Genomic DNA, 27,386 nt, shown 5'->3' on the forward strand with positions numbered 1-27,386 from the left:
CCTCCGCTCGGGGCGATTTCGCCCGTTAATTTTTTCCCCCTTAATTGAGGACATAAAGAAGAATTATGTGTACACGCATGAAGTGTGGGTAATTATTCCAGTGCTCAACCATAATGTGTATATGTTTTAAAAGATAGTGATGTGCATCCTTGTTGTTTGATACGCCATCCTCGTCTCAAAACCATTACCGGTCAATAGAACAAGTCATCTGTACCGGTCATTAGAACATCTTCCCGTCAGCTGAAATGTACGACTGGTCATATGATGGATTTGGGCCAATCATTTGATAAAGATCCATCACCACTTCATACGTGTTAATGCCCCGGGGGAGGAAGGGTACTCAAATTATAAGATGATACCTTTGTGCCGCACCAAAACGTAAAAAGGGGGCTCGTGAACTAAACTTTGCTCTTAGAATGGGGGTCCCCAGAACAGCTCTAGTATCAACGATTCCTAAAAGTGCAAGGCTATTGAATAGCACAAATGTTTTGGAGCATTGCGTGAATACGCATGAAATCCGTCATGACATTTCTGTGTGATGAACCAATCAGCGGCCTCTGAATCGCTCTGCAAAGCTTTCGCTGTCACTGAACGCAGTTTGCCCCTGTGCTGCGAGGAGTATTGGAGGGCACTGTCCCTAGAAACCACAAATTTGAGGATCTTCGAAACAGCAGGGGAAAATAGGAATTTCCATGGCTTTCTAAATTGGTGATGCTCTGGAGCGGGACTTGGGCTGAGAATGGGGGTCTCGACCGTGGCACATACGTTCATACTAAGTGACCCCCCCGGAAATGCTTTAATGCTTTTAATGAATGTCTGCATTACTTTCTACACCATTTACATTTTATGATTTACACTATCTATCAGTACATTTATTCAGTTCTATACTACAAATGAAGCCGTCCTCATAACTCGCTGCGAGATTTCTGCGACCGCCTCTTCTTGATCCTCTCATAGTCTTCCCCGAATCCCCAGAAGGACGATGGCTTGCCCGTGGCATCCCTCTCCCTCTTCGCAAATGCAGAGAAGGATGAGACACAATTGCAGATGTAATGGTCGGACTTGCCTAATATAGCGAGGTCAACTTGTGGGTTTGACGGTTTGTGTTGCACTATCTTGACCTGAAGGAAAAAATCAATTACATTGAAGATACCGCATACATTCGTAATTCCAAAGGTTATATATTCCGAAGGTTCGTAATTCCGAAGGTTCATTAGTCCGAAAACAAAATGAGGTTCGTAATTCCGAAGGTTCGTTTGTCCGAAAACGAAGTGACATTCATAATTCCGAAGGTTTGTTAATCCGAAAAACAAATGAGGTTCGTAATTCCGAAGGTTCGTTTGTCCGAAAACTAAATGATTAACTAACCTTATTTCGTTTTTCGGATTAACGAACCTTCGGAACATCGAACCTTATTTCGTTTTCGGATTATCGAACCTTCGGAATAACGAACCTTCCGAATAACGCCACAAATGTTCGGATTAACGAACCCTTTTACATTTCCGGATTAACGAACATCGAAGTACAGGCAATTTATGTGTTTCGGAATTACGAAGTGTAACCGAAGATATATGTACATTCAAATCTGCTCTTAATAGAGTAAAACCTACCTATTAGAACCGTTTATTCCTTTCCGACATGTTTGTAAAACTTTTATTTTACATCCATTTATCAATACATTGAATTGTATATTACATAGAAATTGGAAGGGGTACTCCAGGCTGTACACATAAAAAATAGAGTAAACTTGAACACGAAAACTGTTGAAAATTTCATCAAAATCTGTTAAGAAATAAGGTACTTGTAAAATTTTGAAATCATTACCAAAATATGAATCATGTGCGATCATACTATAATATGAATAATATGATAAATCAATCAATCAATCAATATGCATGAATGAACCAATAAATAGCGAAATAATTAAAACGGGTGAAAATGAAGAAATACATTAGGAAATAAATCTATTAGCAAATATAGAATAAAAATATGGAAATACAATAGAAATGTTAATAGATTGTTTTAAAAACTCCTAAAATGAAAGAATAAAGGAACTTATCAATAAAGTATTTACTCATTTAACATTATATCTCTTTTGGTTTTACCTTTGAGGGAAGAAACTTTTTCAGAGATTTAACATCCGGTTCTACATCCGATGCAATAAACACCCCTTCAGCCTTGATCTTTTTGACAACGGCTTTAATCTGTTCTTTGACGAGGTCAAACGATGGCATACAAAGATCGTCTGTCAGAGAGCCGAATTCTTGTTGGTAACCGAGGCACTGGGGCGAAGCAAAGAGCTGTTTTGCGTCTTTCACATGCCTGCATGCATTGACCTATGGCATCAAAAGAATTGTAACAACAAATTATATTAAAACTTCTTTCAAGGACAAGTCCACCCCCAACAAAAAATTGGTTTGAAAAAACAAAGAAAAATGCTGAAAAATTCATACAATTAGTTGGAAAAAAAGAAAGTTATGACATATCAAAGTTTTGCTCAATTAAACGAAACAGTTATATTCACATTCTGATCAGTATGCAAGTGAGACAGATGACATCATCCACTCACTACTTCTCTGTATTTCATCACATGAAAAAAAGAATTATTTTCTCCTCATTGTCATGTGAAACAAAAGTTTATTCCTCCCTGAACATGTGGAATTGCCACTGTTTTAAAATTCTGTGGTTCAAACAAGAGGGTCCAATTGTCAAATTGGTAAAAATTGAATCATTGTATGATTCAAACAATAAAAAACAAAATAGTGAATGAGGGACATCATTGATTCTCTCATTTGTATAATATGAATGAGCCAGTTACATCCAAATGAGTGAGTTGATGACATCCATCACTCACTATTTCTTTTGTATTTTATTATACAAAATATGAAATATTTTTATTTTCTCGTCATTGTCATGTGAAATGAAGTTTCATTTCTCCCTGAACACATGCAATTCCATTATTTTAACATTTTGTGCTTCAAGCAATGATGTGCTAATCACCAAATTCGTAAAAATTGAAATATTGTATAATTCAAACAATAAAAAACAAAAGAAATAGTGAGTGAGTGACGTCATCGACTCTCTCATTTGGATGTAACTGGCTCTTTCATATAACTATTTTGTTGAAAATAAGCGAAACTTTGAAATGTCATAACTTTCTTATTTTACATCCGATTTTGATGAAATTTTCAGCATTGTGCTTGTCTGATTTTTCTCTATTCATTCAAATCAACATTTTTCTGAGGTGGACTTTACCTTTAACAATATTTTGAAATGTCAAAGCTTTCTTACTTTACATCTGATTTTGATTAAATTTTCAATGTTATGCTTGTTGGATTTTCCTCTATTTATTAAAACCAACTTTTGGTTGAAGTGGAATTGCCCTTTAATTCAGCTACATGTACAGCTTTTTCCTCTTTGACCTCCCTAGCTCCCCCCCCCACAAATATCTCTGTGACATTTTGGGGTGAGAGGCAAAGAGAAAAAAGCTATATTTTTATGACCTCTAATGTTTCATTGTCTCTGTAAAATTGTTTTGAGCTTTAAAACACCCTACAGGGTGGGGAGTGTTTCGTGTCTCAAACAGTCAAACCTGTCCTAGTTGCCTCCTGTCTCTAGTGAAAATCTGTCTTATGTGTCCATCAAAATTGCCTCCCAGTTAAAAGGAATGAGTGTTATACAGTGCATCCCAGAAAAAAAGGAAACCAAGATTCTTGTGTTTTTAATTAAAAGGCAAAAGAAATATGCTATTTCATTTACATAATCATATAGTTCAGTTATTCCTCTTTACTTTGATGCCTGATATGAGACGAACACTTCACGCATTAATGAGCAAGATGAGTTTGAAATTTTAATGTCGAAACCGGTTTGCGCAGAAAATTTGGTTCATCATACCAACGTGCGTATTCGAAGATTGGCTCATTAGCATTTCTTTTGTATTCTTTGTTAAGTTTCTCTCACTGATCCCTGAAATGAGAGTCGATTCAGATTCACACGTGAGATTCTCCGCAAATCGTTTCTGATATGCCTCAATATTTTTGTTTGTAATCTGCCATAAGTGAACGATTTGCCAAGCTGTTGGTTTCAAATAAGAGATAGGTTTCCACTCTTGCCATGAGCATCAAATTTGCAGTAAAAAATATTCAATAATTATGATATCTATCTCTGACAGCGGGTTTCCTTTTTTTTGTGGGATGCACTGTAGAACCCGTCTACAAAAGCTACTGTACCTGCCTACGGTAGCCACTTTCCCTGTTTCCCTCTTTCCTCTGTTTCCCTCATGTGCCCTTCACAGACAGGTTTGACTGGAGTGATTTTCTCAGACAAATTTGTTCTGGGCCAATCACAGGAAAGGAATCCTGTAGCTTATAACAGTTGTCAGTGAAAATCAGGGACTGTTTGTTTCTTAAAAAGCTCCCCCGAACTCACCCAGTCCGACCCTTGTCGCATGTGCACTCCGACAAATGGGCTCCCTGATAGGTTCTCCTGAATGAACTGATCTGCTTGCCCGTCTATTTCTTCAGACCAGTGCAAATATTTATGGAGTTGTCTGTTCTCCTGGGTCACCGGGAAGGCAGCAGGGGCGCCAGAGAGGGCAATCACAGGGTACTCGGACACTGGGAACCTAGATGAGACACAATGGCCCAAATTCATAAAGGTGGATTTGAAAACCCACGGTTGAGTCCATGGTTTATGCAGATTTCCTGTATAAATTACGCGTAATTTACCACATATATTTATAAATGTCCAATGCAGATGCACGCTCTTGTCATAGTGAGCCAAATTGATGCCTGTTGCCTTGGTTATCCACGCTATTTTATTAATGCGTCCACTGTTTTGAATTAATGAGTCCACTCTTCAAACAGTGGAAACATGAATAAAATAGCGTATCTAACCATGGTAGCAGGCGTCAATTTGGCGCACTGTGACTAAAGCGAGCATCAGCATTGGACATTTTTTATACACGTGCCCAATACATGCTAAATTAAGCATAAATTTATACAGCAAATCTGCATAGACCATGGATTCAACCGTGGGTTTTCAAAACCACCTTTGAGAGTTCGGGCCTTAGAGACACACAAAAACAGTTTATTCATTATTTGATTCTCAAATGAATTATGATGGCACATATGGGCTGTCATTTGCAGTGGATATTCCTTTCAGTTTTCTTTCTAAATGACAGGAAATAATGATAACTCACAATTTTTGTTACTTCTCAAAAATAAACTATCACGTGGTCTGCAAAGAGTATTGCAACCGTGGAACATGGGAGGGAGCTTGTGTAAAATATAGACATCAATTCAATTCAAATAAACATTTATTTTCCTCCATTTTACAAAGTTACATTCATTATTGTTCACAAGAATACACTTCAAATCAATTTCTATAAAGAATATAAATATAAACAACTTATGTGTAAAGAGGAATGCGTATGTCCCTAGAAGCATAATGCTTGTGGCGGGATACGCCTGTGGACAAATATATACAATACACAAAATACAATACAAAGATAAGAAGGGCGAGGAAAGGAGAAGGGAAGTAGAAAAGAAAACGGGAAGAAAACGAGAGAGGGAGAAGTGAGCAGGAAGGCGGGCGGGCATGAGTTACCGAGTACCGAGCAAGTAGAGCGTACAACAATGTATGATGGAGAGAGGGAGAGATAAAAATAATAATGCCGCAACATTTTCACATTATTCATGTTAACTTAAGATCAAAAGGAATGTAAGGTATTAGGATATTCAAGCATAGGATGATAAAATTGATTTTTTAATCTTAAATTTTAAGCTAGTTGCTGACAAGGATTCTTTTATGTAGTCTGGAAGATCATTCCATATTTTCGGGCCAGAATAACGGATGTTGTGTTGAAAGATAATCTTTTTGTGTTTAGGAATACATATTTGGTTATTTGTTCGGGTATCAAAATTATGTATATTTGATACATGCGTAAAGAAATCACGAAAATTTTCTGGAATTTGAGAATTTAAACACCTGTACATAAAATTACATTGCTGAAGTTTATTGATGTCGTTAAATTTCAGCAGTTTCTGGGAATGAAATAAAGATTTCGTGTTTGTTGGTGGTATGATGTCGTTCACAGAAATTATACGCACAATTTTATTTTGAAGGGAACATAATTTTTTAAGATGGGTTTGGTATGTGTTAGCCCAGACCAAATTACAATAATAAAAATATGGCAAGATTAGAGAGCAATATAATGTACGTAGGACCGATTTTGGAAGATAAAAGCTTACATGTAGGCGATATATAATTCTGATATTTTTCGCTACCTTGTTTTCAATTTCATTTATGTGATGTGACCATGTTAAATTACTGTCAACGATAATACCAAGAAATTTTGTATTTTCAACTCTGGGAATAATTTGGTTATTAAGCCTAACTTCAACATGATTAAAATCTATATGCCTTGTAGAGTTACGGAAAATAATGTAATTGCATTTTTTGTAATTGATTGTGAGAATGTTTGCACTGAACCATTTACAGACATTACTCAATTCGGTATTAACAGTTTCACACAAGTGGTAAAGATTTTTATCAGAATAAACTATGTTTGTATCATCAGCGTACATGATAAAGGAAAGAAGGTTTGATGAACGATATATGTCATTGATAAATAAAATGAATAAGAGCGGGCCTAGTAATGACCCTTGTGGAACTCCACATGTAATTGTCCTATATTCGGATTGAACAGAGTTATATAAAGTACATTGCTTACGATTTAAGAGGTAGCTAGAGAAAAGATCAAGGGCAGTCCCACGAATACCATAGTTATTTAGTTTAGTTAAAAGTATAGTATGATCAATCGTGTCAAACGCTTTTGACAGGTCAATAAATATTTCAATCGCGAATGAATCGCGTTCAAAAGAGTCAATGATTTTATTTGTTAATTCAAGGACAGCCAGTTCTGTTGAATGGTCACTACGGAAACCGTATTGAGATTTAAAAAGACAATTATTTTTTTCAAGAAAATTATAGGTCCTTTTATAAATAACCTTTTCCAATATTTTGGAAAAAATAGAAAGGACTGATATGGGCCTGTAATTATTAACCTGTTCTCTATTACCGGTTTTAAAAATTGGAGAAATTCTTGCAGTTTTCATTTTATCTGGAAATATCCCAGACGCAAGTGATAGATTAAATATATGACACAAAGGTTCGCTTATTAATTCGATTACAAGTTTGACAATCTTAGGAGAGCAATCGTCTAGACCCGGGGCCTTGTTATTACCAAAACGCATGACAATATTACATATTTCACGTTGGGTTACCGGACTGAAAAACAATGATTTAGAATTTGGTTCAGGTAGATACGTTTTGAAATCTGTATAATTTTGAGGAGTGGTGTTAGCTAGCCTAGGACCAATTTCAACAAAGAAATCATTAAAAGTATTTGCTATTTGGAGTGGGTCTGTCGATACACTTCCATCACAAACTAAAGAGTTGGGGGTGGTTTTTCTATTTTTATTCAATATTGATTTGATCAATTGCCACGTATGGTTTATATTATTTCTATATTCTTCAAATTTACATTTATAATAACATTTTTTAGCCTGTCATTTCAAAAAGTTAACGTTTTTAAGAGAGTCTTTGTATTTAGTTTCGTTTCGAACTGTTGGTTTATGGATATATTTTTTATAAAGACTGTTTTTATAACAAATAATTTGAAGCAATCCATCGGTCATCCAGCATTTAAGTTTAATTTTCTTTCTAGATGTTTTTTTCAATGGAAAATTACTATCATACATTGCACGGAATTTGGTTATGAATGTTTCATATGCTTGATTCGTATCTTGCATATCTAAAATGTCACCCCAATTTGAATTTTCAATTTCATTTTTAAATTTCGCAATATTGCATGCCGTAAAAGCCCTACGAGGTACCGCGTGATCTTTCGATTTAGTTTTAATAACATTCATGTCGGTTACGTGATATATTGGTAAGTGATCTGACACGTCTGAGTATAACAATCCACCTAAAGTATCTAAATCAAATTGATTAGTCAAAACATTATCTAAAAGGGTAGCACTTGTTTGTGTAATTCTGGTGGGCCGATGAATTATAGGGAGAAAAAAATTACTAAAAAGACAGTTTACAAAGTTTTTAATTTGAGAACTAGAATTATGCTTTAAAATATCTATATTTAGATCACCCATCAAAAATATCCGTTTGTTTTCCCTGGAAAGACGAATCAAAAGGCTATCGAACTCCTCGATAAATTCATTAATGTCTAAAGACGGGGCTCTGTACAAGGTTCCTACAATTATATTTTTCCCTGCGCACTGTTCCAGTTCGACAAATAGAGAATCACATGTTGTTTAGCTTAAGTTAAGGTCGTTGCGTTCTAAGAAATTAAAAGATTCATGTACATACATTCCAACTCCACCGCCTCTGGAATATTTCCTATTGTTACAAACGAAAGTATAGTTGGGCATATATACACAAGGGGACTTTCGAATCTTAGCCAGGTTTCGGAAATGGCAATTATATCAAATGTAAAGTCCAAAGATTTAAGACAGGTTGTAATGTCATCAAAGAATGAGATCAATGATTTCTTTTTTAAATGGACAAACAATACGAAATCTATGGATATTTGAATATTGACACAAATATCATACTACTGTTATTCTCCCACTGGCAATGAGACCCGAATTGGTGGTGTCAAACATGAACAACTCCTCCCTTTTGCTGGACACAGAGAAATATCCTGTCTCTTTTTGCGTATTATAATATTTCAAACTCTGACATGCCCTCTAATAAACAGAACACCAGGGCCCCTTCGTACGAGAAGTTACGATTGATCAGGGGCCCATTTCATAAAGAGTTACTATCATAGCAACTCTGGTAGAATAGCAGCTTTTACTTGCTATACTTGCAACTTTGCATTTCATGAAAGCACATTGACTTTCCAGCGAATTATTTGAATAGTCATGTACGAGGCTGATAAGGGGAAATCCCCTTCCTCTCCACTCTTTTTACAACATGACCCTAATCAATTCTATGTAACTACATCATTGTCACAGTATATTCTGCAATAAATTTGAACAATGTCCCCTGTAAACAAAGAGAAGCACACTGAATTTCCAAGTAAAAGATGAATGAATGAATATACATTATGGTAATGAAATATTTTGAACAAACATACAGTTTAGGTGTTAACATTGTTGGCCTTCCATAGTTGCAATTGATTGGATCAATCGCAACTCTTTGTAAGACGGGACCCTGATGTACCCACAGACACAAAGAAAGAGACAATGAAGTGAAACATGAACAAAAGTAGTGGGAAGGTCATCATGTGTGACATCATGTCTTGGTCACATTGTCAAGTAACCCAGGGAACTCCCGCCCGCAACGCGGGTGGGAGCCCAGGAGCTTACCGTGTAATTGACCATACTCACCATGCTCATGGGACAAGGGTAGATTATGGTAAAAATATCTAGCAAGATAAATTATGAAAACAGAAATTATTCACTTACCACGATTATATGGATGATGGTCTAACGAGTGGCAGTTTTTCTGACATCTGGGCATAGACTGGAACCTCAAAAAACGAAAAGTTCTCTCCTTCTACCCCCGTCTCGATCGGCCATTTTTGTTATGAATTGTAACGATATGGTCAATTGAAACGGGGGTAGGAGAGGACTTTTTGTTTTTTGAGGTTCCAGTCTGTGTCCAGATGTCAGGAAAACTGCCATTCGTTAGATCTTCATCCATATAATCGTGGTAAGTGCATAATTTCTGTTTTCATAATTTATCTTGCTAGATATTTTGACCATAATCTACCCTTGTCCTGTGAGTATGGGTAAATACACGGTGAGCTCCTGGGCGCCGGCCTGCTACGCGGGCCGGCGCTCCCTGGGTTAATTGTCAAGAGGACAATTGTTATATTATGCTCATAACTTCCTCATCATTCATTCAATATTTCTCAAACTCTAATTGGTCTGTTTCCTTGATTGTGGAAGAGCCATAGTGTAGTGGTTCTGACCCTCGCCTTGTAAACAAAGGGTCGTGTTTTCAAATCACACCACGGTCTAGCGTCCTTAGGCAAGGTGTCAATCCAGTTTGCCACTCTCGACCCCGGTACTAAATGGGTACCCGATAGGGTGCGAAAGATATTGTTTGTTTAAATTTGCCAGCGCCATAATGAGGCTGCGATGAATGCAAGGAATGCTCTCCAAGGAGTGGACATTGTGCACTTTTAGTGCAGGATTGACATGAATCCAATGACCGGGGTAATATGCTGTAAAGCGCTTTGAGCCATTCTGGGAAAAGCGCTTTATAAAAATTGGCTTTTATTATTACTATTCATTTTTCTTTTTTTTCTGATTCAACTGGTTTGAAGAATGTCATTTTCCTTAAAACTTTTTTAAGATATCTTACTTGGCTTCCCACATATTTCTTGCGTTAGGCAAATGGGTGTTATAGGAAAGTGGGCCATATTCCTTGTACTCGAAGAAGTCAATGTGATGGTTGTCCCAGAATGGTCCGAAAGGATTTCCCTCCTTCATCTTGCAGTCCGTCCCATCTCTGAAACGGTAACAGAATCCTGGAACAAAAATGGGCCTGTAATTTTAATATTTTCTGTGCAAGACCACTTTATCATAAAGCATGTTTGCATCCCATGAATATTATAAGGGAATCCATCCTTGCTCATAAAATGTGTAAGAGAGGAGATAAGTAAGTAGAACAAGATGGTGAATGTTTGACAGAAATCAGACAAGCAATAAAAAAGCTATCATGGCTATCGTAAGATTGAGATCCACAAGACTATGCAAATTTCAAATTGACAACTGTGTAATTAGGACAAGTTTAGGGACAAATTGAAAGAAAAATAGAATTTGAAGTAGAAACTTTAGAAAAATATGACATCTTATTTTATGTATTGGAGTAAATGGAAGATCAGACCTTGCATTTAATCACCACGAAATCACCAATGTGGCCAATTTCAAGTCTCCATGGATATAGTGATTTCAAATTTTAAGAACTTTTTGAAACTCATAGCTTTCTCATTGCTTGTCCGATTTTGTTCAAAGTTTCACCCATTTACATGTCTGATTTTTCTTTTTCCTCTAAAAAACAACTTGCTATTCGGGTTGGATTTGCCCTTTAAAGACTATCACCATACCTGCCCATGACAGACTTTCCTTCCGCAACAACATTGCCCACTTTGTGCTGCACTCAATACGGGTGAGGTAAATGGGAACTGGGTCCCATCTTACAAAGAGTCGTGATTGAGCTTATCAACGCCTTTGATGCAATCAATTTCAAATGTATGGAAATCCATCAAAGTCATTATTTTTCCATCAGGACATTTACACAATGTTATCAAGATAACAATGAATGTACGAATGCACATATTTAGAAAAAAAATGAGAGCGTACATGCATATCAGATGTTGGCATTGCTGGCTTTCCATAATTGTGGTTTATCGGATCAATCGCAATTCTGTGTAAGACAGGGATGTGGTTTACATGTATGATGTAGCACCTAAATACATGCTCCAGTCATGGATAACTTTTAAATTGCTTTACTGCTTTATAAAACCATTCCTGGTGGGTGTTTCATAAAGCTGTTCGTAAGTTAAGAGCGACTTTAAGAACGACTGGCGATCCCTTCTTGCGGTAAGATGTATATTGAATTGGCGATGGTTTAGCGCGTAAGAAAGGATCACCAGTCGTTCTTAAAGTCGCTCTTAACTTACGAACACCTTTATGAAACGGCACCCAGGGTCCATTTCCAGATTCCACTGAAAGTCTAAATGTAAAGAAAAAGTCTGGTACTGCTACCATCAAAAATAACGATGTTCACAGAATTGATCAAATATACACAGAATTATAAAAACTGTATATTTTTCAGGAAAAGGTACATTACACTCCACATAGTAATATATTATCATTTTAAGAAATCCTGGGCCCCATCTTTTGCAATTGATCTGATCACCACAACTATGGATGGCCAGCAACATCTATTACCCATGTTAGTTCAAAATATTTTCTAACTATGATGGTGGACCGCCCTTGAACATCGTGTATTCATTCATTCATTCATTTTTTTGTTGAAAATTCACTGTGCTTCTCTTTGTTTACATAGGGCAAATTTCCTGGCGAAAAAAATATGACACTGATGGATTTCCATAGAGTTACGATCGCTCCATAACTCTTTGTAAGGCGGGCCCCTGAATTATTTTAATTCATATGAGTTGTTATACATGCAAATAAGGGCTCTGCCCTAAAGCAGGGGTGTGAGTGGTCACAAATAAAAAGATCTGAAAAAACTGAAGAGTATTGAAAAAGTCTGAAATAGAAAGAGCTCCCATACTCTTTGTACAGAGGAAAGTCAATTAGAACCTGAAAGTAAGCTGAAAATCACAACAAAATCTGAAATCAGAAAAAAAATCTGAACTCTCACACCCCTGCTAAAGAGAAACCGTCAGGATAGCCCCTTAAAATTTCCTATTAAAATTTGAATTCTAAACCAGAACTCATACTTAGCTTTAAGAACATCTCTCAGAAACACTATCAATTCCAGAAAACATGTTCATGATTTAACAATGAACCTTTTCTTTTCATTTTTCCATTTATTCATTCATTCCCCCCCCCCCATTTTTTCCTGTTTTTTTTTTTTTTGGGGGGGAGAGTTTCAAGAAATGGGGTCCCACTTCATACGTACCTGTACGTTTCTCCTTTGGCCATAAAGAAGGAGCTAACTCCTTCATAAAGGTTTCCATGGTGATGACCCGATGATATTCACGGAGCGGGTCAACCTTGAAGTACTTGTCAAACGGAATTTGAGCCTGAAAGCAGGAAACAAATAAGATTTGAACTAACGAATCCGAGGAAATTATAAAAATACACTAGCACATCAATGATGTGGAGTTCATCCGGCATCTTGCAACAAAATTTAACACAATTTTTAATTTCAGCCCAGTTGACACTGTAGTGAATTATATTGGTGACATATATATATTGAGGAAATAGAATTAAAATTGATGAAGAAATGACAGAGAAGCATTTTTGTGATTTATAAATAAATTTTGTATGAATTAGCATAAATAATTTTCTAGTCAGAATTTCTAAATTCTGTGCAGAACCTCATGTAGCTCTCAGATAGAAAAAAAAATCAAATTTAGTAAACAAATAAATAATAAGCACTTTTTGTAAGTTTTGGAAAATTATGCATAAATTCACATGTTTAATGAGTTTCAAAATTCTGTGTAGAAATTTTGTAGCCCCACCTAGAGCTATCATATAGCTAAAGCAAACAAAATTAACATACAGCGCGGCTTGGTTTTCCGTAATCGTTCCAAGGCGGAAGGATAAGGGTTCTGTCCAGACCATGAGCGAAGGAAAGAGCTCCTAGGAAGTGATCAGCTTGGTTACCGAAACGACCTGAAAGACAAAATCAAGATCAGAGATTGAATTATGAATATTGCTCTGCGTTCTTTTGTTACACATGTTGAATGCTATCACTGTGTAGTGTGCACAATGCAGGCAAAACCGCTGGCTACTTACTGCCTAAATCTGCAACATTTGATAAGCTTAAACCTTGCAACGACTAATCAGTATTGTTAAGTTATCGTTTTGAAATAGAAGAGAATGTAAAATCTCCAAAACTGTGTATCTCCCTCAAGAAATAGAGGAAAATGTCACAGAATGATGTAAATGTATTACTTTGAGATGAAATGCGAAAGAAGAAATGGTTGTTTTACAAAACAAAAACACATTGCAATGAATGAGGATTTTCAAGGGCTCCTAAAGTTTCTAGGAAGCTTTCAAACATTTTGTGGGCGATTTCCAAAATCACCCTAAGCCCCCAAATAATTTTGTCCCTGCATGTCCACAGACAGAGCTTTATTGAAAAGCCAAAGTTATACAATTGATGCTGGGTTTACCTGGGGGTGTTTCACAAAGATTTAAGTATGACTTAGAGTCGCACTTAAACGTCTTGTTGCGCGCGGTATAAAAGGCATGACAGCATTGGTCAGATCATGCCAAGAGGACGCGCACTACTGCGTATTGATCAATAAGATTGCGCGTTGCTTATAATGTACGCGTCAACATTTAAGTGCGACCTAAGTCATACTTAAATCTTTGTGAAACACCCCCCTGGGCAGCATTTCAAGAAACAGATAGTCAGTGATCTTCACCGACTATTGTTACAACCTACCGAAATCCAAGTATCTGATTGGCTCAGAGCAAGATTTTCACTGAAAAATCACTGAAAAAATGTGTTAATGAAACCTGGACCTGCACGGTGCAGTCATTACACAATAAAGCATCAATACTATCGAAATATGCATGGATTGAAGAAACTCATTAAAAAATCTGTGATACTTTGAGACCATGCTTGCAAACAGTAGGGCGAAAGCTACTGTTAAGATTATTTCTAAAATACCTCCTTGATATCAATGGTTCACCCTCTCACAACACTATGCTTCTAAATCTCTCCTCTCTTGACCCTATACTTCTTACTAAACAAGATGTACAATTTTTTGTCCATTGGATATTTATTTCTGATGACATATCTACAAAGTATATCAAGGTACTATCAGATCATTTGTTTTTCTGACTTGGAAACAGAAACAGCAAAAAAACGGATTATTGAGCCAAAAGTTCTGGCCCAAACTGATTCTTCAGTTGTGATGTTAAACAGAAAAAGGTCAATAATCAATGACAAATATCAGGAATAAAATCAAACATTTGAAAAAAAGTTTTGTTTACTCTTTTCTACTTGTAGAAAACAGTAAACAAAATTATTATTTTGTAAAATTATTTTCTATATTATTTTTCCCTGCATGAAAGGAAATTTAACATTTTCAACTTTTTGCGTTTGTTTTTGTGGTTGAAATTAGGAAAGATTAATCCCTTACATACATGTATATTTGTGAAATGAATTTATCGCTTGCTTTGACAAAACAGTAAATTGAACAAGGATACGGATGAGAAGTCATTATGTTACTTGAGTTGGAAACACAAAAACTTTAATATACCTACCCATACAGGGGCAGTAGACTACATATCCATTGGGATCAACGTTTCTTATGTCAGATCCACAGACGTGTGAGAACAGTACCATAAGATAAAGGCTCCATAGCATTACAGAACTCTTCCTGTTTGCACTATCCACCACCATTCTGAGTAAGCAAAAAAATGGTATATTGTTAAATACTATTGCTAGCAACAAATTCAAACACAAATCAATAGAATAAGTGAACTAAATATTATGTGCTTTCATAGTACATATGTCAGGGAATGCATAATAAGTACCCTTTATCATTATCAATTCATCCACCGACATCATCATCATCTTTTCCTCTTCTTCTTCTTAATCACCATCATCATTGTCCCCATCATCTTCTTCATCATCATTGTCATCATCATCATCATTATAATTGTCCCCATCATCTTCTTCATCATCATTGTCATCATCATCATCATTATAATTGTCCCCATCATCTTCTTCATCGTCATTGTCATCATCATCATCGTCATCATTGTCTCCAATCATCTTCATCATCATCATCATTGTCATCATCATCATTGTCATCATCATCATCACCATTACCACCTTCAGGACAAGTCCAAGATATTGTGCACCTTACATAAGGCATTCATATATGTTCGACCTATTTAACAAGTGGAATGCCACTGGCAGTCTTGCCTGCATTACACAATATAGCAGCTATGCTGGCTTTGAACACAAATACTAATTATTCACAGAAAAAAGTGAATACTTAATTAAACAAGTGGAATGCCTCTGGCCGTCTCACCTGCATCACGCAGTTCAATATAGTAGCAGTGCTGACTTTGCATACTACTCTAACTCGCACAAGATGTTCAGTGATACATGGTTACTCTTATGTCCTCTTTTTATGAACTAGACCAATAAACTTACAGAGATATGATGGTTATTCAACAAAAAACCCCAACATGGCCAAAGTTCATTGACCTTACATGACCTTTGACCTTGATCATGTGACCTGAAACTGGAACAGGATGTTCAGTGATACTTGATTACTCTTATGTACAAGTTTCATGAATCAGATCCATAAACTTTCAAAGTTATGATGGTAATTCAACAGATACACCCAATTCGGCTAAAGTTCATTGACCTTTGACCTTGGACATGTGACCTGAAACAAGCACAGGATGTTCAGTGATACTTGGTTACTCTAATGTCCAAGTTTAACGAACTAGACCAATAAACTTTCAAAGTTATGATGGTAATTCAACAGATACCCGATTCGGCCAAAGTTCATTGACCCTAAATGACCTTTGACCTTAATCATGAGACCTGAAACTTGCACAAAATGTTCAGTGATGCTTGATTACTATTATGTCCAAGTTTCATGAATAAGATCCATAAACTTTCAAAGTTATGATGGGAATTCAACAGATATCCCCAATTCGGCCAAAGTTCATTGACCCTAAATGACCTTTGACCTTGATCATGTGACCTGAAACTTGCACAAAATGTTCAGTGATGCTTGATTACTATTATGTCCAAGTTTCATGAATCAGATCCATAAACTTTCAAAGTTATGATGGGAATTCAACAGATATCCCCAATTCGTCCAAAGTTCATTGACCCTAAATGACCTTTGACCTTGGTCATGTGACGTGAAACTCATGCAGGATATTCATTGATACTTGATTAACCTTATGTCCAAGTTTCATGAACTAGGTCCATATATTTTCTAAGTTATGATGACATTCCAAAAACTTAACCTCAGGTTAAGATTTCGATGTTGATTCCTCCAACATGGTCTAAGTTCATTGACCCTAAATGACCTTTGACCTTGGTCATGTGACATGAAACTCTAATAGGATGTTCAGTAATACTTGATTAACCTTATGGCCAAGTTTTATTAACTAGGTCCATATACTTTCTAAGTTATGATGTCATTTCAAAAACTTAACCTCAGGTTAAGATTTGATGTTGACGCCGCCGCCGTCGCCGTCGGAAAAGCGGCGCCTATAGTCTCACTTTGCTTCGCAGGTGAGACAAAAATGTTCATTGACTCTAAATGACCTCGATCATGTGACCTAAGACTCGTTCAAATCGAACATTGATACTTGATTACCGCCCTTATGTCCACGTTTCATGAACTATATCCATAAACTTTCAAAGCTGTGATGGCAATTCAACAAATATCCTCAATGTGGCCAAAGTTTATTGTCCTTGGTCATTTGACCTGAAACTCACACAGGATGTTCGATGATACTTGATTACTCTCATGTCTTAATTTCATGAACTTGATCCATATACTTTCAGGTCATGCGTCATGAGCTCGCCCCCCAAAAAGGGTGGTGCTGTTACACATTTTGGCTTCGTGCTATAGTAATTCTTAATTATTTTCAAAACCATAGAGACTATTCCAACAAATTTAGTATCATTTTAAAGCTGAATTAATAAGGCAATAGCCTGGAAAGTTTCATCGCTGTAGACTTAAGAGAACTTGACTTATAGCTCTCAAAAGTCAGGACACCAGAGGTGATGAGGGGTGGTGCCGGAAGCGGCGCCGCCTGTACAAAGTCAATGGGAAAATACGAGTTATGGTGAAATTTTGGGAAAACATCAATATTTTTGTCAAAACTTGGCCTAAACCTACAAACTTGGTATCAAATTAAAGCTAACATACTCTTCTTTACTGTCTAATGATTGAAAGTAGGTTTGGCCATGTCATAGACCTGTGTGATAAGGTTGAAACATAAAAATCTGATAAATAAAATTTGCAATGTCTTAATTTTTACATTTCTTCCAGATTGACACATATTTGAATGACAGTTATTGTTTAGCACTAAACTTGCATCAATTACAATTCTGGGGGATGAAAATACTGCTTAGTATCAAGGCAAATCATCCAAATTATTAACTGACAAAGGTCAATGACCTTCAAACATCCAGAAAATGTGTTACAAAATTTAGAAGGTTTAGCATTATTTTCTTAAAAGCACCAAGTTTGTACATCTTCACTGATGTCTTATTACACATTCGTGTATATTTCACTAAATACAAACACTGACATTAAACAATAAGTATCTGTGTGAAATGGTCAAATTGACATAACCTACCTCAAATGCTATCATACCAAAGGACTGCATACTATATTTTGGATTTGAACTCATCAAACCCGCCATGGCTTTAAACCATCAAACACAGACTATGTGGATATAATGTGTGCAATTGCACTTTAGAAACTTCTTTCATGAAGCTGCAGTAGTCATATAAATATATGTATGTTTGTACATATAGCATCTGCAAACTTGTTTCAGTCTTTACTCCTGAACCTATAGACATTGTCTCTTGCATGTCATCATCACTTGGCAGATCATTGTAATAAGAGCCTCGGTAAGCAAATTGTGTAACTTACATTTCAATTGTTACTTTTCCTTTGAATTGTTTATGTACCTACATGTACCATCAATTCCTTTTAAAATGTTAATAACTTATAAATTCTGATGTACAAGGCAAAGAAAACCCAACAAATGTTGGTATTGCAAGCGTTATAACACCTGATATATAGTATACGATTCCTGAAACACATGATTTTTTTTGGCTAAAGTCGGGGTCAATTTTCTGATCACTAATTGAACATGAAATATGGTTAGAAAGGTCTGAATGTGTTCTGTCATAATATAGCATTATTTTTGTCATAGGGGGACTACACAAAATTTTATGACAAAAACCATGAGATTAAAAAAATATCAGAATTTCCCTATTCAAGTCCCTGTAAAACTGTTGCCTTATACCTAATACTAAAATGTCATTATTGATGTACCATCGCCTATTTATCGATATACATTGCATTGTTTGCATGCCTTTGTTGTTCACACTTATAAAATGGCAACAATGATCACTTTCTCTAAGCATGCATTTGGCCAGAACTCCAGATCCCAATTGTTATGGGTAGTGAAAATTGCATGCTTGGTTCTGGTCAAGCGATCGTTGCATAATTTTGTTTGTAAGCTTTTACCACATTCATTTACAAAAAAGAACAACAATGCCATTCCTAATAAGCATGAAAGTACCTTGTTCATATGTGAATACCAGACCCTGGTTAGTATGGGTATTCCTCGACTTTTTTTATCTCCGTTTTTTTTTGTTGTTTGTTATTCATTGTTCAATACTTTGATGCATGTTTCTAATCGTACATTTGTTACACGCCTTTTTCCCGATTATGTCATAATAATGCATTCTCTAAACATACTTTGACTCAATTGAGATTGCTTTATTCAAATGTGAATGTTCGACCCTGACCGGTTTAAGTATAGCTTGTCTTTGGCTAAGCGACGCTCTTGTATTTTTCATTGCTTTCATGGAAGCTTTTAAAATGCTCATTGCCAATTTTCTCTTGTGTTTTCATGAATTTTAAAATTTAGACTGGCTGATTGGTATTGATTGGCCTGGTATAGCGTACTCTCCTTTGTTATGTATTTATTGCTCTGGTGTATATTTTTTTTTCATAGAAAATTGCCTGTTTGCATGTCTTTACCAAAATTAGCAACAGCAACAATTTTATCTATTTTCAATTGTACGTGGCAAAAATTATTGTCGCCTCTTTTCATGTCCACAATATGGATTTTGCTTATATTGATATGCTTAATCTTGTTATTTGCCAACCTGTATGGGGTTATCGTTATTTTTCATCATTTGCATTTCTTATATTGATTTTTTTTCTTTGGGCATCTCTCCAGTAATTATCAATGATGTATGTTTACCATCTTTGCTCTCTGACGCGTTTGTCCGCTCTGCCTACGAAGATTTCTGCTAAATGCTGCCCTCTCTCGAACTTTTATGAATTCGTTATTTGTTTTTATGTGTTCGTGTTTCTATGTATCTCTGTTACTTATTTGTTCCCACACAGGACCTTTTATTTTAATTACTCTTCTTTTACCAACTCAATGCCGAAAGTAGTAGTGAATGTTGAGACACTAACTGTACTTCCGTGAATACTTTAACTGATATGCCGTTTTATTCCTTGAGTAATGATGACCTCTCCATTAATTTGAATACACATAATTCAAATGGCAACCCTCAGGCTAATTTGGCGTACAACCACTTTGTAGCAAACAACATCAATGCATCATCAGAACTTCTAGATTTTCACACTGATCATGACTTAATTCGCAATCCTTCATCAGAATACATCACTGAACTTCAATTCAAAAACACTAGTAAACAATTCTCCAAAGATATTTTTTCTTTATTACATTTAAACATAAATAAAGCATAAATAAACATTTCGAAGAGTTCCAACTGCTTTTAGACAATAATTCATCTAGACATTCGTTTTCCATTATTGGACTTACAGAAACTTGGTTAACTGATGAATCCAATATTCCATTTGCATTAGATCAATATGATTTCGTTTTTAATAACAGGAAAGATAGACATGGCGGTGGTGTTGCGTTATATGTTTCCCACAATTATGAATACAAAATTCATGACGAAATCACTACTATGAATGAATATGTAGAGTCACTTTTTATCGAAATCAATGTCCTAAATTCCAAAAATATAATTGTAGGTGTTATATATAGACCACCAAATTCCAACCACAATGATTTTTTACTTTATCTTTCTAACTTAGTTAGAAATCCATTGTTGGTGAACAAAGATGTTTTTATATTAGGAGATTTTAATATCGATATATTGAAGCATGACAGCAACAATACTGCCCATGAATTTCTTGAAACATTTTTGACTTCTTCATATTTGCCATTAATATCAAAACCCACTCGCATTGCAGATCGCTCTGCAACCCTTATTGATAACATATTTTGTAACATCATGCCGTCTCCTGATTCTGAAATAATACTATCCGATCTGACAGATCATTTTCCCATTATGTCACATTTTCCCCTTAAAAATTCGTGTATTAATCCTTCCAAGCCATCAAGGCGGAGACCTACTCCCGAGAATCTTGCAAGATTGGGTGTTTCGTTAGAATCTGTTGACTGGTCGCCTATTTATAACAATAACGATGTAAACACATGCTTCAATAACTTTCTTAATATTTTTAACAGTGAATTAGACAAGCATATTCCAAAAGTAAAAGATAAACAAACTAACTACAAAAAATCACCGAGACTTCCTTGGATATCCAAAGCACTTTTGCGTTCAATCAACAGAAAAAACAGTTTATATTATAATTCCAAACTTAAAGGTACTCTTCAGGCAAAAACTAAATACACCACATATAAGAATACTTTAACTAAAACAATACGTTTGGCAAAGAAAAGATATTTTACTGATCAAATAATTCTGTATAAACACGACATTCAAAACACATGGAAAGTTCTTAAACAAGCCATGAATTTATCCAGTAACAAGTCCGATATAACTGAAATTAGGTCTAACGGTGATATTATTGGTGATCCTGAAAATAAAGCTAATATTTTTAATGACTATTTTTCATCTATAGGAACTAACCTAGCTCGAGACATCCCCCCTTCAACAAAACACTTTCATGATTACCTAGGTACACCTAATTCTAGTTCAATATTTTTCACTCCCGTAGTCAAAAAAGATATTACTGACGTTGTATCTAATTTGAATAATAAAAAAAGTCCTGGTTATGATGATGTCAATAACTTTATTTTAAAAGGTATAATATCTGAAATTATCGATCCTTTGACATATATTTTTAACCTTTCTCTAACCTCCGGTCAAGTCCCTGATCGCATGAAAATTGCCAAGGTCATTCCATTGTACAAAAAGGGTGACAAGTTAAGTGTCAGTAATTATCGCCCAATTTCTTTATTATCATCCTTGTCAAAAATTTTAGAAAAAGTGGTTTATAGCAAAACAATTGATTTTTTTAAATCTCACAATATTTTTTCTAACTTTCAGTTTGGATTTAGAGAAAAACACAACACAGAACATGCACTATTGAATTTCGTTGATAAAGTGGCCCACGCTTTTGATAATTGCTCACATTTAGTCGGCATTTTTCTGGACTTCTCCAAGGCCTTCGACACCATTAACCATGATATCTTATTACATAAACTTTCTCATTATGGTGTGCGCGGGAAGGCCTTGGAGTGGTTCAGAAGCTACTTGTCCGACAGACGTCAATTTGTATCTTTGAATGGTCATGCATCCAACATGCAATACATTAATTGTGGAGTCCCGCAAGGCAGTCTGTTAGGCCCTTTATTATTTATCATTTATATTAATGACTTTTGTAAATCATCTGATATCCTTTCGTTCATTCTTTTTGCAGACGATTCTAATATATTTTATTCCCATAAAAATCCATATACCTTAGTAAATACTGTTAATAATGAACTTTTAAAAGTCACACAATGGATAAGATCCAACAAATTGTCTCTTAATCTACTTAAAACTAAATATATGCTATTTAGCAATTCCATTGATACACTTCCCATGGACATTGTTTTAGATGACACTAATTTAGAAAGTGTCACATTCATTAAATTTCTCGGTGTTACCGTTGATAATAAGCTTTCCTGGAAATACCACATAGATTGTATATGTAAGATTATTTCGCGAAATATTGGCATTATCAATAAACTAAAATATCATTTTTCGTCGTCATCACTTTTAATGCTATATTCTTCCCTGATCTTGCCTTACTTGAATTATGGGATACTTGCCTGGGGCAGCACCCACCAAACCATTTTAGATAGACTGTTATTACTGCAAAAGAAGTCCCTTCGTGTTATTCATAATTCAGCTTTTCGTTCACACACTGACCCACTATTTTTTTATAGCAAATTGCTGAAGATAAGCGACCTATACTTATTTCATTTAGGACAATTTGTTTAAATTTGACAAAAACACACTTCCACGTGTATTTGATTCTATGTTTCCTCTTAATCGGTCTTTTCATAATTACCCTACTAGGCAATCTAACGAATTTCATTTACCCCGTTTTAGAACTTTATTGGCAAAGAGTACATTTATGTTCGATGGTCCTAGATTTTGGAACTCCCTCGACATTAACATAAAAAACAGCCCTTCCATACATTCTTTTAAAAGAAAACTGAAAAACTTCTTACTTCAATCCTACCGAGGTCTTCATTACTAATTCCCGCTTGTTATCATCTCCTCTCAGACTTCAAGTTATGTTTTTGTCTTTATCATTTTGTTTTATCCTCTCTTTTCGGTCGTAATTTGTCCTGATTCTATTTTACGTTTATTCTACTTTTGTCGTCCTGTTTTGTTTTTTCTTTTTTCTTTTTATTATTTCTTCGTTTTGTCTTGTTCTGTGAGTTATCCTGTTCTTTTTCATCTATTCTGTAAATCTTCGTAGGCAAATAGCAACCATTGCGTCTCTCTCTCTCTCTCTCCTCTATTCTCTTCCTTTAGGGGGGTTCACATTATACAAGCGATGCTTTTGAGTGAATCCCCCATTTCCACAGATACTTTTCTTTCCAAAGTATTATAATTTTTTCTATAAAATATTTTGTATTTTTTTTTTATATGTTATTATCATTAATGTATTGTAAATATTTGTTAAAATGTATGAAAATGATTTGTATATTTGCTATTTCTGTTGGAAATAAAATCTGAATCTGAAAAAAAATCTGAATCTGAAAAACTATTTTTGAGTGCAGATTTGGATTCCTTGTGCAATTTCCTTTCAGAAAATGTATACTTTTGCTATCATTGGGTGTATAATGTACTTTGTCAGATAAATGTTTTTAAAGTTGAAAGTGCGTTGCGAAAGCAAAAATCACCATGTAACGCAAAAGGGGGCGACCTCATGACACATTACCTTCAAAGTTATGATGACATGTCAAAAACTTTACCTTGGTTAGCACTGGATGGCTATAAAGGCTATAAAATATTGACATTATTCATCCTCATGGCAAATTAAAATCTAGTCTGAAGTTAAATTTGTAGGTGCATGGACATAGAGCCCATTCATACAGCATAAAGGTACAGGCCTACATGTACATGTAGATCTTCAGTATAGCTATGGTGGTGTGACCTTAATAATTGAGTGTTACCTTATTTTGCGCACGATTGAATAAGTGAATATCTCAATATCTAATCAATATCTTGAAATACCGATATCAATCACCAACAGAAAAAGAAACCCATATATCAGTATTGTACTTTCTGCAAGGTAAGATCTGCATCTGAAAACAATGGCAAAATTTTGTTACCTGTTGTGTCTATTCAGAGAACTTTTCGACAAGCATCAAGAAATCGCCATTTTGCAAGCTTACCTCAGGTCTTCCTTCAAACAAAAAAAAAACGTACCAATTTCCTTTTAACCTCCATCTGATACAATTGTTACATTACCTTTGTCTGGTTGTATTCATTTTTAAAGCTTTGCTAAGCTTCATCGTGTGCAAATTAAGGTCACACTTATTTATAAATACTTGGTATATGTCTAACACTAACAGTCTATGGCACTTAATGGGCTGAGCGAGCACTAATCGATCGCCATAGGCATGGCATATGCCCGGGGGGGTACTCGACCAAAACAGTGGTGGGGGTGTGCCGCGGGCGAGACAAAAAACGGGGGCCTTGGAGCGGGCTTATTGTAAAAAGGAGGGTCCTCAGAACGGGCTTCAGAACGACAAATGTTTGTGAAAACGGGGGTCCTTGGAACGGATCGCCAGCGTGTGAGTGCGTATGCATCCCTACGGAACGGTCATGCATGCATGATGCAGCTAGCGCGGCCTCCGCCGGGGAGCTCTGTGGCCGCTTTTCACCAAAATTGCAGCTCATTCAATGCGATCGGAGCGGCGTAACGAAAAATTTGCGAAGCTTTGGTCCCCTCCGCGGCACATACCCACTATGCATTATATACTGAGTGCCCCCCCCCCCCGGGGGCATATGAGCGCGATACCAGCAAAACTTTTTCCCCTATTCATAATTCAAGTGACTTTGACTCTTCTATGTTGTTTATGGTGGATTTTGTATGAATTGTGAGAAATTTTTGATTGAATATGATACCAATTATCAACTTCATCTATAGTATAAATATAGAATTTTTCAAAATGTGGGCAATGAATGCCAATTGAATTATAGGCTTAACACAAGTATGGAAGTTTTCCCATGTCTGCCCCCACGTGTATCTGCACGATTCTAGTAAAAGAAGATACACAACGAACACAAACTTTACATGCAATAGTAGTAGGCATTATCGTGATATAGGGAACCACCATTCACTTCATACAGCAGCGCTTTATTCAGTCACACACACGGTTCCCTATTTCCACCTCCATTCACTTTGTACACAAGTGCGCGTACACAAATCTACGAGTGGTTCCCAAAACCACGATTTGGCCCAATAGTACATAGACAGGTATTCATAAAACATACTTTATTCAAAATGGTGAAAAAATAATATTGGGCATTTCTTGTGACAGCCTCAAAATGCAGACAGAGGTCTCCAATATTGGCCGTGCGCCTCTACTGTTTATTGTCCGATTTTTCTCAAACTTTTGTTGATCTGTTTCTTTGATTTTTCTGTTTTCACACAAGCTATCTTGTTCCAATGGTTTCATTCTCCTTTAAGGTCACACTTTATAAATACTTGGTATTCTCAAAATTAAGCACTGTCATGACTAGACTGTGTGTGTTCATATGGCATGCATGCGTTTTGCGCCCATCCCGGATTTTTACTTAGATGAGCGGTATTAATGGCGTCTGGGCATTGGCCGCTAGTCCTTGGTTTTTTTCCAAGAAATCATAGGCCTATATTTCTTTCAAATTTTTATGAGATATTTGGGAACAATATGTTTATCAACTGAAAAATTTTGTGAAATAAGAAATTTATGTTAAAATCTAGACTTAACTCAATTAAGTCTGCGCACCTAAACTTGATTTTTTTTTTTTATTTAAAAAGTTAAATTCTTTGCCCGGCAGACTTTGCCTTTTTTGAACCACCGGCACCAATCACCATTTACCTTATTTTGGTGGAGACAGTCACCTATAATAGATGGAACTCTCTATTCTGTAGACGTCTTGGTAAGCAATAGACCTCTTGCACCTTTTAACCCAGCAGATACAGGTCAATTCATCGAGAAGCAGCCATCATCCTACGTGAAAAAAAAATGCCGCAGGGTGCTGAGAGACCGGTCATAGTGCAAAGAGTGCCGGGAGCTTCGGCTGGAACGCTCGCTAGCTCTCGCTATTCACACCCACTTTTCAGGCTGCTTGTGATGACGTGCTATTGCTATGGTATCATTTACGTAGCAAATAAAATCAAAAAAACATGTACCAATTTTTCCATCGAATTTCCTTTTTCCCTATTTTTGTCTCTCTGTATATCTATCTGCCTTTCTATCACTTCCTAAGAATTTGCAGTCAACGTAAATTTGTTTCTTACATTCTCTCTTCCATCCAAACTCTCTGCTTATCCCTTATTTCTATTCCCTTCCCATATGGCAAGTTTCACTGCTAATATAATTCCTCCATTAGCCTATATATTTCTATGCTGAACTTTTATTATAATGTTACTTATCTTTCTAAAAATTTACTTCATGTAAATTGATCCCTTCATCCATTGCCGCCGATCACTTGAAATATGTATATACCAATAATATGTACATATCATATTGGTATACATAATTATGTATATACCAATAAATTGTATATATGTATAGTACGTACAAATGAATAAATTAAAGATAATTATAATTTCAGAATTTATATTAGCCGCTTCTTTGATCAGCCTAATTGGCATATAGGGTTGCTGGATTGGGCGTAAAGATAGGGGGTGGGGGAGTTGGGAGCCATGCCTTCTCCCAGTATTCCAAGACGTAGCAAAACAAATGATGACATGAACAAATGGGAATAGAAATATGGGCCCCGTCTAACAAAGAGTTGCTATTGATCCGATTAACCACAACTATGGAAAGTCAGCAATGCCAACATTCAAAATTCATGTTTGCCCAAAATATTTTTTAGATGATGATGTATACACTCATACATTTCATAGGTGTCTTGATAATTTGGTGTGTTCCTTTTTGGTTATAAAGGACATGTTGCAAATTTCCTGTATAAAAATTATTTTTTTTTGTATTGAGTAGTTTTTATTGACAACTTCAATTCATATACAAAATAAAATATATATAACAAATAGAACTTTGAAACATAATATTTTCATGAATCAATGTTACAATAAAACACAATGTCAAACATCTTCCAATACATAATTATAAATAACATTGATGATAATTATATGCATCAAGAAGAAACTTCTACAGAAAATTCCAACATATTGATTTTTTTCCAGTGTCAAATAAAAAACATAAGAGAAATTTTCCAAATACAAAAATAAATACATAAATCATTAATAAAACCTAAACGAATTGAAGCCATCAGCATATATATTTTTGACCCATCACCTCGGCCTCTTCACCCAAATAAATTCAAACACA

The 27,386-nt window shown here is 35.7% G+C and overlaps 1 protein-coding gene across 2 annotated transcripts; it reads right to left on the minus strand.

Annotated features, from left to right (window-relative positions):
- On the minus strand, positions 1-26,413 carry LOC121428723 (GDP-fucose protein O-fucosyltransferase 1-like). 2 transcript variants are annotated; one of them, XM_041625534.1, is made up of 8 exons: positions 25,934-26,413; positions 15,009-15,148; positions 13,291-13,403; positions 12,685-12,808; positions 10,396-10,561; positions 4,429-4,624; positions 2,106-2,336; positions 1-1,121 (listed from the first exon to the last, which is right to left on the minus strand). In XM_041625534.1, exons 2-8 carry the CDS (start codon positions 15,145-15,147, stop codon positions 906-908), a joined length of 1,185 nt encoding a protein of 394 aa, XP_041481468.1. In that variant the 5' UTR covers position 15,148; positions 25,934-26,413; the 3' UTR covers positions 1-905. The 2 variants fall into 2 exon arrangements, with proteins under 2 accessions (XP_041481468.1, XP_041481466.1); XM_041625532.1 differs by having other exon boundaries at positions 25,911-26,412.
- Between the last annotated feature and the right edge of the window lie 973 nt (positions 26,414-27,386).

The sequence above is a fragment of the Lytechinus variegatus genome, chromosome 15 (assembly GCF_018143015.1).
Source record: "Lytechinus variegatus isolate NC3 chromosome 15, Lvar_3.0, whole genome shotgun sequence".
Taxonomy (NCBI): domain Eukaryota; kingdom Metazoa; phylum Echinodermata; class Echinoidea; order Temnopleuroida; family Toxopneustidae; genus Lytechinus; species Lytechinus variegatus.